This window comes from Mandrillus leucophaeus, unplaced genomic scaffold (genome assembly GCF_000951045.1).
Source record: "Mandrillus leucophaeus isolate KB7577 unplaced genomic scaffold, Mleu.le_1.0 Scaffold765, whole genome shotgun sequence".
NCBI classification, from domain to species: Eukaryota; Metazoa; Chordata; class Mammalia; order Primates; family Cercopithecidae; genus Mandrillus; species Mandrillus leucophaeus.
Window position 1 is genome coordinate 830,599 of NW_012108308.1, and position 17,370 is coordinate 847,968.

Consider the following 17,370-nt stretch of genomic DNA (forward strand, 5'->3'; position numbering starts at 1 on the left):
ATTGATTGATTGATTGATTGATTGATTGACAGGGTCTCCCTCTGTTGCCCAGGCTGGAGTGCAGTGGCACATTCACAGCTCACCGCAGCCTTGATCTGCCAGGCACCATCATGCATGGCTAATTTTTTGTTTTTTGTAGAGATGGGGTCTCTACAGTGGTTTTTGAGATCTGATCTAGCCCAGAGTGTACTGGTACAATCATAGCTCCCTGTAGCCAGGAACTCCTGGGCTCAGGTGATCCTTCTTCCTCAGCCCCCCGAGTAAGTAGGACTATGGGCATGCACCATCATGCATGGCTTATTTTTTATAAGGGGTTTTGCTGTGGGGTCTTGCTGTGTTGCCCAGGCTGGTCTTGAACTTCTGACCTCAAGTGATCCTATCACTTCGGTCTCCCAAAGCTACTAGGATTATATGCTTGAGCCACCGTGCCCAGCCTTAGAATTACTTTTTTTTTTTTTTTTTTTGACACGGAGTCTCGCTCTGTCGCCCAGGCTGGAGTGCAGTGGCTGGATCTCAGCTCACTGCAAGCTCCACCTCCCGGGTTTACGCCATTCTCCTGCCTCAGCCTCCCGAGTAGCTGGGACTACAGGCGCCCGCCACCTCGCCCGGCTAAGTTTTCATATTTTTTAGTAGAGTCGGGGTTTCACCGTGTCAGCCAGGATGGTCTCGATCTCCTGACCTCGTGATCCGCCCGTCTCGGCCTCCCAAAGTGCTGGGATTACAGGCTTGAGCCACCGCGCCCGGCCAGAATTACTTTTTTAAAGGAGTCACATGACCTGAAGCTTAATGGAAAAGGTGTTTGTAAGGACTTCATGATGGAGAAATAGAAGAGTTAGAAGAATATTGTTTAAACTGCTGAAAATAAAACCATGTTTTTAATCTGCTTATTCTGTAGGTGATACTGTGCTTGTCCACCGAGTTCACAGTTATTTAGAGCGTCATGGTCTTATCAACTTCGGCATCTATAAGAGGATAAAACCCCTACCAAGTAAGGACCTCCTACCTGGCTGATAAATTTTACATTTTTAAGTTACGGTTTCAGGACTGCGTATTATGTCTATGATGTTAGGATTTTATTTTGATTCATAAGACTATATTTAAAAATATTTCCAAATTTATCTTACAAGTCAAGTTTAATAAATAATAAAAAATAAAGTCTCTGAATAAATGTGCATTTCCCTTAATTTCTAGTTTGATAGCTACTTAGTAAAAGATACTAGATTTCCAATTTAAAAAAAAGAATAAAACAGTAAATTTGTTAAAAATGAGAGGAGTTCATTTTGAGGTTTTTCTCTCATTGACCCATTCTTTATGTTTTCAACAGTTGCTTTTTTTAATGCTTTAATCATTTTTTCAAAAAGAAATACTAACTTAAGACTACAAGGGTAGAGGTTAAGGGAAATAGCTTATATGCAGAATGTGTCCTAATATAATAATGAAGCAGATTATTAACCAAATTAACTAAGAATCACAGATACTGAAACACATGCCTGAGGTAATGAGAAAATAAATCTTAGGATAGTGGATTTGATTTATAAATGTTCGACACTGAATTTGAATTCATAAGTTTCAGCTATTCGTTCATTTGTTTTCAGATAGTTTTCATATTTTGAAAATAACTCTGAATGTTTTACTTTGTAAGATATTATAAATATGTTAAGAACCTAGAGGTTTTCATGAATAAGACTGTAAGTACAAACTTTTATACCTACAACAAAATACTCTTTTTTCATTTTTTGCTTTTAGCTAAAAAGACAGGAAAGGTAATTATTATAGGCTCTGGGGTCTCAGGCTTGGCAGCAGCTCGACAGTTACAAAGTTTTGGAATGGATGTCACACTTTTGGAAGCCAGGGTAAGAATTGCCTTTTGAGTTTAGAGGCTTGACCTATTGGAAGCATGGTAAGCAAATTATCTGTTGCAAATTAAGGAATTATACAACTTGAACTAAGTCAAATTGATTTGTAAAATAGAGTGTTTTGGATAGTGTTATTTATATTTTAAAGACGCATTTTTTCATATGAATGCTTTGAAAAGTGCTCTGTGAGGGGGGTTTTAGAGTATTTCTTTTCCTGATTGATATTTTCAGATCATTGTTTCTTGTAGTTAGCTCTTAAATTTGGGGCCTTCATGGACATATCTTTTGTTAGGAGGCAGTTATTTTTGGTGGTGGAACAGAGTGAATTCCCTATTTTTGATAAAGAAAAAAAGCTGCCTCTCAGGCAGGAACCATCTTTTAGAAGCCAAGATACTGTTCTTTTTTCTGTTAGTCCTAGAGAGAGAAATGGAAACAGGAGGAGCAATAAGGGATAACGACACACAGTAGGAAAAAGAGTATATATTAGGATGCTACTGTTCAAGCTATTTTCATGAATAATTTTTGAAATCTAATTATCTTCTAATGGCTTTAAACTGCTGATTTTTTAAGAGAGTATGGGGAAATTGAAATTAAATATTTTCCTGATACACTGTTATTAAAAATTTTATATATTCAGAAAACATTTTTGTGCACTTTGTACATTTTGTATTGAAAAATACAATAAGGAATAATAGGACCATTATGATTCCTACCCATGAGGAGTTTATAATCTAGTGCATAGGTTTTTGTTTTGTTTTGCAGTTTTGTTTGTTTGTTTGGAGTTCCAGAGTATTCTTACATTATCTATAATCATTAAATTATCACTAGAACTCAGCCATACTTGAAAATCCCTGGTCAGCAGTGATAAACCTGGGCCTATTTAGGGATGAAAGGTAATGTGAACAGGCTATGTTCAGTATGGACTCTCTGCCCCTGGGCATAGGGCTGCACTGGAGAACCATTTGTCAGAAAAATTATCCTTCAGATTTTTCCCAGCTAATTTTGGGGATCAGGGTGTAAGAGTCAGATTACAGTGGTAGAAAGTTGGTATTTAAATAGTGTTGGGATTTGTGAACAAATATTTTCTATGTGGGTAGCCTCGTTCATCCTGTACATTAAAAGGTATTATAGACAGCCGGGTAGAGAGGTACCTGTGACTAAATATATCTTCCAACTGTCAAGTTGTTTTATATCACATCATTTAATTCTGTGTCATTTAGTTATATGACATTTAATTATATGTCATTTGTTGCCTGCTTCTCCTTCAAATAGTCTTCAAGTTAAACTTCATTTGTTCTTTGTGCCCATAGCACTGTTGATTGCATTCCATGTAAACTCTATATCTTTATTTTTAAATTATAGAAGACAGAGCCATGGTATATTACTATGGCAGGTTTGTGGTTAAAACACAATTGATGATTTTGGCTATTTAATTTCTGAAACAGGATCGTGTGGGTGGACGAGTTGCCACATTTCGCAAAGGAAACTATGTAGCTGATCTTGGAGCCATGGTGGTAACAGGTCTTGGTAAGTAGCTATTGGTTTGTCCTATAGTACGTGGTCTGAGACTCATAAAATAAAAAAAAATTTAAAGCCAGAGATGCAATTTTAAAGTGTATTGGTTTAGAATAGTTCTTCTGTTAGTGAGAGGTATAGCAGTATGTGGAAAATGTAAATTGTACATATCTTTTGACCTAGAGTACCTTTTTCTAGTTCTGGGAAATTATCCTATGAAGATAAGTAGATAATGTGTTTGAAGCTTTTTTTTTTTTTTTTTGTGAGACAAAGTCTCGCTCTGTCACCCAGTCTGGAGTGCAGTGGCGTGATCTCCACTCACTGCAGTCCCCTCCTGGGTTCAAGCAATTCCCCTGCCTCAGCCTCCCGAGTAGCTAAGACTACAGGCACATACCACCATGTCCACCATGCCCAGCTAATGTTTTATATTTTAGTAGAGGCGAGGTTTCACCATGTTGGCCAGGATGGTCTTGATCTCCTGATCTCATGATTAACGTGGCATTGTTTTTGTTTGTTTTGAGACGTGGTCTCGCTCTTTTGCCCAGGCTGGATTGCAGTGGCATGATCTCCGCTCACTGCAACCTTTGCCTTCCATGCTCAAGGGATCCTCTTACCTCAGCCTCCCTAATAGCTTGGAATACAGGCATATGCCACCATGCTTGGTTAATTTTTAATTCTTTGTAGAGATGAGGTCTCACTATATTGCTAGGCTGATCTGAATTCCTGGGCTCAAGCGATCCTCTCAAAGTGCTGGGATTACAGCACTGGTCTCGAAGTCCTGACCTCAGGTGATCCACCCACCCCACGGCCTCCCAAAGTGCTAGGATTACCACCATAATCCTATGTGGGCATTAGCCAGCTTGCCCATCCCTGGCATTGTTTTTCATAGCAGAATATTAGAAACCACAGAGTAGAATATTATACCATGAGCAATATACAGCCACTGAAAATCATGTAGCTCCGTATTAGTGTAAAACAATGTCCACAATATATTGCTAAGTTGAAAAGAGATTATAAAACAGTACTTATTATGATCCTTTTGTGTGTGTCTGTAATTTTATACACTTAAAATCTAGAAGGATCTGTAATAAAATGTTAATTAGTGGGATTATAGGTAATTTTTTTGTACTCTTCATGTTTATCTTACATATTTTTACTTGGAGTGCTTTTTTGAGAAATAATTTACATACTGTAAGCTTTTGAGCATTTTTTGAGTAAAAATATTTTTTACTGTGAGGTTTTTGTTCTCTCTTCGTAGGTCTATTGAATTTAATTGCTTGAGTTTTTTCTAGGAGGGAATCCTATGGCTGTGGTCAGCAAACAAGTAAATATGGAACTGGCCAAGATCAAGCAAAAATGCCCACTTTATGAAGCCAACGGACAAGCTGTAAGTCAAGGACAAACAGAACTTTCAACATTTCTTTGGTTCAGTTGAAAACAATTTTAGGAGGATGGTATGGATGAGCATATACATATATACACATACAGAGGTGTATATATATAAACTGAGGGTAGAGATGATGTGACGTTATTCTGATTGTTTCTTAACTCTGAGCTATGTAAGAAGGGATTATTGTATGTATACACATTTACCTGTCTGTTTAACATTTATCTTTAGATATTTAATGAAGGCTAGCTAGACAGTTAATCTTTTTATTTGGCTGTGGCCCCTTACTCCAAGGGACTTGTGGAATTGAAACCTGATTCTTCGTTTTTTTTGTATTGTGCCTTCCATCATGTGCTTTAGCTCCATGTGTTCTTTATGACTTCAGTTTTGTGTTTATAGGCTAATATTTTTGATGGGCTAATAGCCAAATGGTGGTACTTACCCACATGCTTAGATAGGCTAAAGTATATTTGTTGACCAGAGGCATAGGAGCTTCCTATACCTAGTATGAGTGTAGCATGGAACTGATGAATGGTATGGGGAATTGCACAGTTTAACAACTTTAAGATAGGCTTAAATTACGTAAGTCAGTCCTAATTTTTAGAAGTGAGTGAAATTCAAAAGTTTGTATTTAGCAGAAATTTTAGTGATTCCCTTTATCAAGATGAGAGCCCACACTTCTCAGGATATAAGCACATATTATCTTTATATTTGGGGAAAAGGGCGATTTCCTGTGTATACAGTGTGTTTAGCTACTGTTACTAAAAGTGGTAGGATCCTAACTCTTGAATTTTGTGTGATATGTTTCAAGGAACATCCTCACTTACTCCTATCTACCTTAAGGCTTTATGGAGTTCCTATCAAGAGAAGGGCAGACTCTCAGGGAATGCTTTGGTTTCCATCCCCACCATCATGGTCCAAGTTTCCTACCAGTACTTGGGTGGGGTGGGTAACAGGAGGCTTCTTGCAGAATAGACTGAGCAGAATGAGAGAGAAAGGATGAAGCAGAGATTAACTCAACAGTTGAGTAAACTTCTCTTATTCTACCAAGATCTGTAAAGGATATAGAGATGAATAAGATAGTCCCTGCTATAGTGGTACTTGTACAGAAATAATTCTTTTTTCCCAACTTTTTATTATGGAAATTTTAAAACATGGACAGAAGTAGAAAGAGTACTGTAGTGAACCTGTTTTCCCAATCTTGTTTTATCTGTCCCATTCCTACACTTTCGAGTCCAGGGGAAGTCTGGAGTATTTTAAAGCAAATCACAAACATCCATAAATATATTAATACCAGTAACATAAAGTGAAAGCCAAGGATTAGATAGAAGAGCAAATTGCTGTGGAAGAACCAAGGTGGCAAGAGAATGTATGAAGGTGTGAGGGAAAGGGCACTAAGAGATCTGGAGGGAAGGAGAACATTTGTGAATGGCAAATCAGGATTGCAGGCAGAGGAGGCTTAAGTCTAAGCAGATATGTCTGTAAAGGAGGATGGGATTATACCAGTGAGGGTAGGAAGATAGAAAATTTAGGGTGGGGCCATGTTGTAGTGGATGTTACTTGCTAGGCTTGATTGTAGGTTGGAACTGGAGAGGTTTGAGAACAGGGGAAATGACATGATTAAGTCAGCATTGAAAGTATAATATTAGTAGTAGGTAATAAGTACAGAATTGAGGTGAGGAGAAGCAAGGCTTCAGAGTGGCTATTACAGTCATCAAGAAGTGGTAAGAGTCCACAGTAAAGATTAATCACTGATCATTGAGACACCATCTTTTTCTTTAGACTTTTCTGAATGTAGAGCAGGTTCATTAATTCTTTCTAACAGTAAAGAGAGAAGTTTTTTCTTTTTTTTTTTTTTTTGAGACGGAGTCTCGCTCTGTCGCCCAGGCTGGAGTGCAGTGGCGCGATCTCAGCTCACTGCAAGCTCCGCCTCCCGGGTTTACGCCATTCTCCTGCCTCAGCCTCCTGAGTAGCTGGCTAGTTTTTTGTATTTTTTTAGTAGAGACGGAGTTTCACCGTGTTCGCCAGGATGGTCTCGATCTCCTGACCTCGTGATCCGCCCCTCTCGGCCTCCCAAAGTGCTGGGATTACAGGCTTGAGCCACCGCGCCCGGCCGAGAAGTTTTTTCTATTAGAGATACCCAGAGAAATGGACTGCTTTCTTGGTATTAGATGAGCTTTAGCGCATTTTTTAAAACACTTGTTTCTGTACCACTGCTGTCCTCAGGTGGGGCCTGCACTGGCTGCCAGTCTGTGAACTAACTGTTGATTACCAGTGTGGGATGAAATAAATTACACTGCTAACCACACTGTTAATTCAGTTGGTGACTTTTTTTTTCCTGGTAGCAAAACTCTCAGTGAAGAAAGTGGTACATTGATTTATCCACATCTTACCAGGACCAGCCCTTTGAGTAGCGCTGTAAACAGTTGTTAACCTTGTGTGTGGTTTTCAGCATTTTGAATGCAAGGATATTTTTCCCAATGAAATTGGTAGTTGTCATTCAACTCTGATATGTTATAGGATTTTTCTAAGTTGATACATTTATATTTGGTGCAGTAGCCAAGTGATAAGGAATATTTTAAACCATTCTCAAATTTGGGAATGGATTCTTTGCAGCTTTGATTTATGCTTGCCTTAGTTAATCAAACATAAGGCATGCTAATGTTTCTGTACTGCTGTCTCCAGTTGTCTGTCTCAGAGTAAGAATGGAAAACTGTTGACTAGTAAACTAGCTTTTTTTTTTTTTTTTTTTGAGACAGAGTCTTGCTCTATCACCCAGGCTGGAGTGCAGTGGCACAGTCTTGGCTCACCGCAACCTCCGCCTTCCGGGCTCAAGTAATTCTCCTGCCTCCGCATCCTGAGTAGCTGGAATTACAGACGTGCCCCACCACGCCCGGCTAATTTTTTTGTATTTTTAGTAGAGATGGGGTTTCTCCATGTTGGCCAGACTGGTCTTGAACTCTCGACCTCAGGTGATCCACCCACCTTAGCCTCCCAAAGTGCTAGGATTACCAGCGTGAGCCACTGTGCCTGGCCTAAACTAGCTTTTGAACAAGCTTATAGGACAAGTACAAAGAGCCCCACTAATTTATGCTTGTAATTACAAATACGTTTCATGGCTTTAGCGATCTAAAGAGAGGTCAGTAGCTTTATTCTGTTATTGCGGGAGAAGAAACTAAAGCTTATAGGTCAGTAGCTTTATTCTCTTATTGCAGGAGAAGAAACTAAAGCTCATAGGTCAGTAGCTTTATTCTCTTATTGCAGGAGAAGAAACTAAAGCTCACACGTGTGTTTGCCTAAGGTTATCATAATCAGTAAGTTGAAGAGCCAGAATCCATTGCCTGGTGTTCTGGTTCAGATTCCCATACTTGTTTGACTACAGCTCGCTGACATTTCAGGGAAGATGGGGTGAGGTGAGTGTATGCACCTCTTTCTAACTGCCTGTGTGACGACATCAGCTAAGTCTCCTTCTCTGAGAACTTTGTTTCAGTAGTTACTCCAGGAGCCAGCAAGGCCTACCTAAAGTAAAAATTCATTCAGTCATTGGTTTTTCTTTAGTAAACTGTTGGATGAAATGGGATTGGTTCTGTTTCTCCATGCTTTGTGGACAGCTTCAGTCAAAAAAAGACTGATTTGTTGGTTCTGTTGTTAGTACATAGAAATTAATGATGTCATCCTGTAGAAGGCCAGAAAGTTACTCCGAGTTATATCACTAGTAATAATGTCTGAAGGACATATTTGCATACCCAGACATTTTGCTGCCGTAGGAAAGGAATCATATAGTAAGTGATTTTTATTTTATGTCATTGTTTTAATCACAATCACAAGAATCCCTAAAAAAGTTTACCTCTCTGTTCTCTCTCCTACATTTGTAGCTAGTATATTGAGTTTCTGTGTTTGTTTTTGACAAGGGACATTTATTTTATGGCTTTGGATGACTAGAACAAGGACTTCCCTAGTAAATATATTAATATGAGGGATATAATATAGAGATATAAAATAATGTAGGGATACTAAGCATATCCCTCTAAATAGAAGGGATCACCACTACCTTAAGCCTATAAAACAATCAAAGCTAGTATAGCAGCTGCCTTCAGTTGATTGGTGATGGAGTTATACTCTGACCTATGCTGTCATCAGTAACAGCTTTAACTGGACATGGAGAAGGTTGGGAAATAGGATAATTCATATTTCAGGGAACATTTTGCTGGTCTCTGCTGAGGGAACTGAAAACACGATTGGTCGGGGAGACAGTGGAAATGGCTCTGAATGTTTTCTGCATCTCCTGTACACCAGCTAGTAACTCATGGGCTTTACTTTTTTTTTTTTAGGGTATCTTAATCAAATTCCCACAGTACTGTAGCATTCTGTTTCACAAGGTCGCTGGTCATTTGTGTGTGTGTGTGTGTGTGTGTGTGTGTGTGTGTGTGTGTGTGAGATTGTGTGTGTGTGTGTTGTTACAGATCCAGAGGACTCCTTTGAAAAACTGAGCTTTGATTTTCTTCTTGGGAATGGCTCAGCTGTTAAGAGAATGACAGACAACATATGAAAAGTAATGGGTGTCAGGTCTCTTACAAAGACCATTAACTAAAGGTGTATTAGGTATCTGTCATAACTTAGCCAGTTTTCATTTGTGTTCATATACAGTGGTGCTTAGGTTAGTACACCTTTGACACAGACCTGTTGGCCTTTTTGGTTTTCTTCCTTTGAGGAAACATTTTCAATATCTTTATGACAGTCTTTCTCTGCCCTTTAAAATCATTACTGCCAATCCATGCTTGTTTATAAATGTAAAAATCTCATGCCTTCCTTTAATGGTCCTGAAGTTGCAAATAGTTTTTGCCCCCTTAATTATAGTTATAATACTGACTTTGCTTTTCCAAACTGTATTTATTTGTTTCACAAGAATTTACTGGACTAAAAACTGCTAGAGAGAACTACTTAGATATGTTGTGTGTGCCTTTTCCATACACTCTAATCACTGCTTTAAGGAAGTCAAAAAGATTCCTTACGGGGTGGGAGTTGGGGGAGACAACAGTCTCTGTAGAATCACATTGATTGTTTTGTTTTGGAGACAGGAAGATCTTGCAGTGTTGCCCAGGCTGGAGTGCAGTGGCATAAACATGGCTCACTGTGGTCTTGCCCTCCTGGGCTAAAGTGGTCTCCCACCTCAGCCTCCTGAGTAGCTGGGACCACAGGCATACACCCCTACACCTGGCTACTTTAAAAGAATTTTTGTAGAAATGGAGTCTCACTATATTGCTCAGGCTGGTCTCAAACTCCTGGACTCAAGTGATCCTCCTGCTTCAGCCTCCCAAGGTGCTGGGATTTATAGATAAGAGCCACTGCGCTCAGCCTAGAATCACGTTGAATTTTATTTGCATTAAGGATATATTCCCCCTGTAGGGACAATAGCTATATCTCATTTCCCTTGGCTGTTGAGGAGAATCTGAAATTAGGGACTCTTCAGAAGTAAATTTCTTCTTCCAGGTTTTACCAAATGAACTAATCTTAATCTTCTGCTTCACCATCATTCTAGAAGTGCTCGATGGCATGGGATGGGGAGGTGGAGATTGGCTGTCTAGTCAGATTTGGCAATTACTCCTTTTTTCTGATTCTTTCTGGGGATTTCTCTGGCTAAATCTCAGACCTTTCATTACCTAGTGTACGTTGCTGCATTTGACTCCATTCTGCTCTGCTGCTGGTGAGTTTGTGAAGACTGGAAGTAAGATAGGTGTACAATGTTTTTGAAGACCTAAAGAGCTTGTCAGAATGAAACCAGAGGTAGAACTAAAGAGAGCTGTCCTTCTTCCTTTGAGATTACTTCTTGCAGGACCAGGGACCTTGTCCAGAAAGGTGTTTGGCTTTCCCACATTCTGCATGGGGTAGACACACAGGCTTCCCTTCCCCTGGACACATTTAGAGATAGTCCATATAATCTACTGGACCAAGACAATCAGGATTGAACCTATTTGGAACAATGAGACTCTTCAAATTCTCTTAGTCTTGAAGGAACTATTTACCTGGAGCCTTTCATAGAGAAATAAATGGTTTCAAACAGTCAGTCAAAATCTGTTTAAAGTGATGTCCATTTTGTTTGCTTCTTAGATAGAAGGCTCTTACATTACTGGTCCTTTCCCCAGAAATGCTTTTTAGTTTGCTGTTACAAGTTCTCCCTGTGTTGCAGTGTAGAAATCCACCTGCCTTCTAATGTGGTACTTAAAACCCTTTGTAATCATTCGTTGAGTTTCTTTCTCGGGATACAAGTTAAGGATCTAGATTAGAATAGTCAGGTAAGATTTAGATTATTGTGACCTATGTTTAGCGATTGCCAATATTTCAATTCCATTTTGTTGTTATTGTTCCATAATAATTTGTAGAACTAATAGAATCCAAGGATTCTCATCAAGGGGAAATAAATGACTTAAAGTATGGGTAGTTTGGGGTTGTCAGGGTAGTCATTTGTTAGTTCCTTTTATTGTCTGGGTATGTGAAATAGAATATTTCTAACTAGCTTGTTTTTAGAAATGATTCTGATTTAAAGGTATTAAAAACACATTTTGGTTTTCTCCCAGTCAGTATTGATTTCCTAAGGGACAAGTATTTTATGTATTATTTTCCAAATATTCCTTTAATTTCCAAGTGAAATTTTAATGTTAGTGGGGAAAAAAAAAGCCAGGTTTCAGAGCTATTCCTGGCTGCACTTGCAACATTCCTGTAATTGCTTAGGTGGAAAATGGATGGGGCCTGGTGGCTGACAATCTCACATAATCTCATACAACTGAGCCTCGGGTTAGAATGGTGTACCGGAGATGCAGTCCTGTCATCTGGTGTCAGTCAAATGTGGCAGCAATCTTTTGGTTTGGTTTTTGTTTGTTTGATTTTGTTGTTGTTGTTGTTGTTACTGTTCTGTGTTTTTCCTTTCCTCTTTTGAGTTTTGCTTTATTCCTCACTGCTTTCTGACACTTCCCCCTCACTCCCCCGCCTTTTTTTAACTGCCTTTCTTTTGGCCATTTCTATGCCTTGACTTTCCCATTTAGTCTCCGTACTATCTGTTCCTTATTTCTCTGGTGGTTGCAGCTTCTGAGCTAACAGAATGCTTCTGTCATGCTATGTGTTTAAAGCCTTGATTTTATTGCTGTCATACAAAACTAAACTTGACGTGGCTGTTGGGCTGTTATTTACAGTTTATTTCTCTCTCTGCTGCACTGGTTAAAAGGACACTGTCAAGGTATTTTTTTCATAATTTTTCAAATCATTTTCCTCACTGTTTACAATAACCCATTAAAAGCTTGAAACCTAAATCTTTTCCTTTCAAAGATCCTCTCCATCATACATTCACACTGGTTTGTTGTTGTAGAGTTGCGCCTATATGTTGGGCTGGTGCCATTTGAGTTTTTGTCATTGAAAGCGCGTGTAAAACATTAGGTTTTTTGTGGGTGGTGTGGGTGGACTAAGGGGGAAAGTGTAATGAATCCAGTGGGCTGCTCAGCAAACAGAGGGAGGAAACAGAGGTCAAATTTGGTCCCTCTAACCTTGACAGTGTCCCTTTAAATATTTCTCTACCACACACCCTGGACCCCAGTTACTGAGCCTGAGTGCTGTGTACTTTTTCAGTATGAACTTCCCTATGTGATTGTCATCCTAGTTGCAAAGATTAAAGCTTGTCTGAAGCAAACCATCCAGTTGACACTGGAAGAGCTTTAATCTGTACCATTTGCACACTTGCGTATTGACACATTCTGCCCTATTGTAGAGGCATATGTGATCTAGTAGTCCCTCTTGCTGCTGTAGCATCCTCTTGCTAGGCATTTTAGAAGCAACACATAGAAATACCACTTTTATACTCCAAGAAAATCAGTCATACGCATTGCATCTGTGATGAATTAAGGTCTCATAACTACCTGGATTTCACATTGAAATGTAATTGTGTCCTTTTTGAAAGAAGAACCAAATTTAGATTTCCAGAACTGTCTTTTGTAGCATCATTGCAGGATTTGCACTGGAAGTAGCACGTTTCTGAGCAAAATTTCGGCATTGTTTGAGTCGCTCTATATATGACCATCACATATCACATCAGTGAGAAAAAGTAGCTGAAAAAGTAAATGAAATTCCTGACCAAAGGGTCTGTCTCTTCCATCAGCTCTCATAGCTGTGTAATAAGAGCAAGCTCTTTTTTGACCATTGAGTTGAATGAGTAATAGATCAGAGGTTTCTGATCCACCAGTCCTAGGTACCTTCCTGATATAAATGGCACCAAGCATCCAAAGCCTGATTCTCTGCCTCATTTAACACAAACCAGAATATTTTTAGAGATTTAGATTTTCTTTAGGCTAAGGGTAATTCTTTAATTATAAAGACACCCTCATCTCTCCCACGTATAGTCTTTTGGAACTTACTGCTTTGAATGTGATTTTGATTAAATCAGTTATGGCGTCTCTCATATTTACAGTTCAAAGGAGAGTTGCAGTCCTCTTTCTTTTTGGGAGCAGATTGCCCTTCTTGCCAGATTCTTTCTGCCACACATTGGCTTATCTCATAGAGTTACTTGTGTGATCAGTGAAGGAGCAGAGGCCAGGGTTCAAAATCATCTGTTAAGTTGGGAAGTAGAAAAACTGTGGAGTTTCAAATGAGAGGTAGAATATTATTGGGATCGTCTTGTCAACAGTCAGTTATCTCTGATTGTTAGAGGTCGCTCCTCTTGAGTCTTAGTGTTTACTAGAATTTACTTCCATGTTTTATTTTTGTGTTACCAATTTTAGGTTGACTGTGTAGTGAAATTCCGTGTTTTGAATCACATTTCCCAGCTGATACCAGCCCAGCTTATAACAAACAATGCTTGCCTTAAACATATTTTTTCTTTCTCTCACTTCTGCCATGAATTCAACAATAGGATTGCATATACAGTTTACTTTGGGGCTGAATTAAGCAGTAGCAGAGGGGTGCTTGTGAACTAACTGATGTTATCGGTAGGCAGGCACACAGCATGGCTTAGGATCATGGTCTTCCAGCTTGATGATCTGCTTTGCATTCTGTTTGCTTCATCCACATCAATGAGGAGCCAGACTTTCTGGTCCTTCATTTACTCATAGACTCTCTCAAGAGCTTTGTACATTCAATTCTGAACTTATTGGTGCCATAAAATGTTATTACTGTGCAAAAGAACAAAAGTGCTAGTATGTTCTTATTAGTAGCCATGAATTTCATTTCTCTTTTCCCTCCTCCCACCTGAGATTCATCTTTGAGGGGAAGCAGATACCTTGGGCTTCTTATTTTCCCATCCTGCCCTTATTCTTGGAAGGTCCTCAGATTTGTTGACATAGTTTTTGTTCTCTGGGACTTTTCTAGTGTGTTGTTTGCATGTTAGCCAGCTCAACTTAATGCATGTCAGCTCAGTGCCACTTGTGCTCCATGTGACTTCAGTTAGCACCAGTGTGAATCTTGTGGCTGTTAATAGAGGTGGAGTCCCAGCTCTGAGGGCAGAAGTGGGAGAAGAGGAAATCGTCAGGGCCCAAACATTTCATATCTCATTTAAATGGATTTGACCACTTCATAGAAAAGAAAATTTGAATCATTGTGCTCAAAGGTTTCCCCTTTGAGATACATATTTTGACCTTTATAAACTATAGAGCATTTGTGTTTTCTTGGATGGATATGTTTAGTTTTATAAGGACCAACTCTGCTATACTTCGGATTTTCAGGTTCCTAAAGAGAAAGATGAAATGGTAGAGCAAGAGTTTAACCGGTTGCTAGAAGCTACATCTTACCTTAGTCATCAACTAGACTTCAATGTCCTCAATAATAAGCCTGTGTCCCTTGGCCAGGCATTGGAAGTTGTCATTCAGTAAGTACTTTGATAGTGCTTATTGTATAGTGAGTTCCATGTGTAAAGATTTGCCATTTATGTTTTAAGTTTTTCTGCAAGTCTTATTTGAGCTAGTTTTTACTTAATTTCATGTGAAGCCATTGAATCCAAAATTAAAAATTATTTAAAATTATTATATGATCTCTTAAGGTCCCTTTCACTTCTAAAATTCATTGCTTTTATGGTATTATACTGTATTTAACATAGCCTAGGAAATAATTTCCCACTAGCCAACTTTCTTGTTCCTAAGTATTAGAAGTTTCAGTGGGCCTTGATGCCCTTAAATGTTTTTGATGGGCACCTGTCTTATTTTGCAAAGTTGGCTTTAAGACCGGATTATACATATTGTCTCTCTTAGGTTACAAGAGAAGCATGTCAAAGATGAGCAGATTGAACATTGGAAGAAGATAGTGAAAACTCAGGAAGAATTGAAAGAACTTCTTAACAAGGTGAAATTCTGTATTTTCTTTATAGCTGAAGAAGCTTTATTAGGAAAAAATGTCTTTAGAAATTTTAAAAGCATTTCTGAGACTTTTTTCTCCATGGAAGAGAAAGTCTGCACAGCTGGGACTCATTCTTAAGAAAATAATGACTAACAAAAGAGACTGTTTTATCTGTCAGTGTTTCGGTGTGGCATTATTGATAAATGTTGCCAGAGGAAATAGATCTTTCCTCTTTTTCTGGTTCCCTTTAGCTCAGGGTTGTCCAATCTTTTGGCCTCCCTCAGTCACATTGGAAGAAGAAGAATTGTCTTGGGCCACACATGAAATGCACTAACACTAATGACAGCTGATGAGCTTTAAAAAAAAGAAAAGAAAAGAAAATTCAGTGTTTTGAGAAACTTTATGAATTTGTGTTGGGCTGCATTCAAAGCTGTCCTGGGCCACGAGTTGGACAAGCTTGGTTTAGCCATTCTAAAGCTATCCCAGTGCCCTCGGCTGAATTCTAGGACTAGCAGGAGATTAGCTGTACTGGAGCCAAGTTTCCATTGGTGAAGACCAACAAATCAGCAGCCAGTTCATTGGCATAATTACTTCTCTTGAGTTGCCACCACCCCCACCTCTGTTCCCCAGGGCTGAACTCTTAGGGCTCTTCTCTGCCACCACCTTCCAGCGCCCCAGGCTCCAGAGCATTAAAGTCCAACCATTTATTTCTCCTCGTCCTGCCAGCTGCAAAGGTCACATGAGCTTAGGGAGAAAATAGCCCCTGGAGGGGGCCTTTATAGTGCGTACTCTGGGTGTGCCTGTGACTGGACTCTTGCCTCACTCTCACTGTGCCTCATTTCTTCATCCGGTCTGATGAAGAGGTCTCCAGCTCACAGTCTTCATGGATTGTGGTAAGGATGAAAAGAGAAGAGTGACTTAAGAACTGCCAAGTGGCAGGATACCTATAGGGTGCCCAGTCTCAGGCTTTGTCACTCTTGGCCTGTGTAGTATCTTCAGAAACCTGAAAAAAGCTAACATTAAGAATGGTTCCTTAAGATTCTTTGGCCAGGCACAGTGGCTCACGCCTATAATCCCAACACTTTGAGAGGCTGAGGCAGGTGGATCACTTGAGGTCAGGAGCTCGAGACCAGCCTGGCCAAATGGTGAAACCCCTTCTCTACCAAAATACAAAAAATTAGCTGGGCATGGTAGCACACACCTGTAATCCCAGTTACTCGGGAGGCTGAGGCATGAGAATCATTTGATCCTTGGAGGCAGAGGTTGCAGTGAGCTGAGATTGTGCCACTGCACTCCAGCCTGGGTGATAGAACAAGACTCCGTCTCTTAGAAAAAAAAATAAAGTTATTTGACCTTTTACATATTTAAAAAACACATTATAGGACCAGGCGCAGTGGCTCACGCCTGTAATCCCAGCACTTTGGGAGGCTGAGGCAGGCAGATCACAAGGTCAGGAGATTGAGACCATTCTGGCTAACATGGTGAAACCCCGTCTCCACTAAAAATACAAAAAATTAGATGGGCGTGGTGGCGGGCGCCTGTAGTCCCAGCTATTCGGGAGGCTGAGGCAGGAGAATGGCATGAACCCGGGAGGCGGAGCTTGCAATGAGCCGAGATCACGCCACTGCACTCCAGCCTGGGCAACAGAGCGAGACTCCGTCTCAAAAAAAAAAAAAAACACATTATGACAATTTGTTTCAGAAAATCAGTTCAAGTTACAATAGCGATATTTTCTTTTTTGTGGGTATTAAATTTATTTCAATACTGGGTTTTTTGTTTATTTAAATTAATGGGACACTCCTCATCCTTCTCATTCATTTTAGAAGGCAGCACTGATCTTAGCAGATAGAGTTGTGGTACCTTTATGTCAAGCCCTATAAGATTTCTTTCCTGTTTCCCAGATGGAATGATGTAGGTTAGAACAAGTATTTAAGAATTCTAAGGACCTTGCACTGTAGCCCTGTTTTGTTGTGATAGCAGTTTTGAGGAGCCAAAAAAGGGTACATGTGATACAGACATAAACTACATTACTATCTGGAGTGGTAAATTTGTGCTTTTCCTTCTTAGATGGTAAATTTGAAAGAGAAAATTAAAGAACTCCATCAACAATACAAAGAAGCATCTGAAGTAAAGCCGCCCAGAGATATCACTGCTGAGTTCTTAGTGAAAAGCAAACACAGGGATCTGACCGCCCTATGCAAGGTGTGGTATACATACAGGCTTAACTGGTTTTACTTGGAATCCTAAGAAATAGCACAGATCTGGGGAATTTTGGAAAAGAGAGCTACTAGCCAATCACAAGTG

General features: G+C 39.5%; 1 protein-coding gene across 1 annotated transcript in view; it reads left to right on the forward strand.

The window, feature by feature from the left end:
• Positions 1–17,370, forward strand: part of KDM1A (lysine (K)-specific demethylase 1A) — a 67,671-nt gene that overhangs the window by 38,853 nt on the left and 11,448 nt on the right. Inside the window, exons 5-11 of the mRNA XM_011966586.1 lie at positions 896–988; positions 1,747–1,853; positions 3,302–3,383; positions 4,664–4,758; positions 14,460–14,602; positions 14,982–15,072; positions 17,134–17,268. Coding sequence (XP_011821976.1) covers positions 896–988; positions 1,747–1,853; positions 3,302–3,383; positions 4,664–4,758; positions 14,460–14,602; positions 14,982–15,072; positions 17,134–17,268 — 746 coding nt within the window. The remainder of the gene's footprint in view (positions 1–895; positions 989–1,746; positions 1,854–3,301; positions 3,384–4,663; positions 4,759–14,459; positions 14,603–14,981; positions 15,073–17,133; positions 17,269–17,370) is intronic.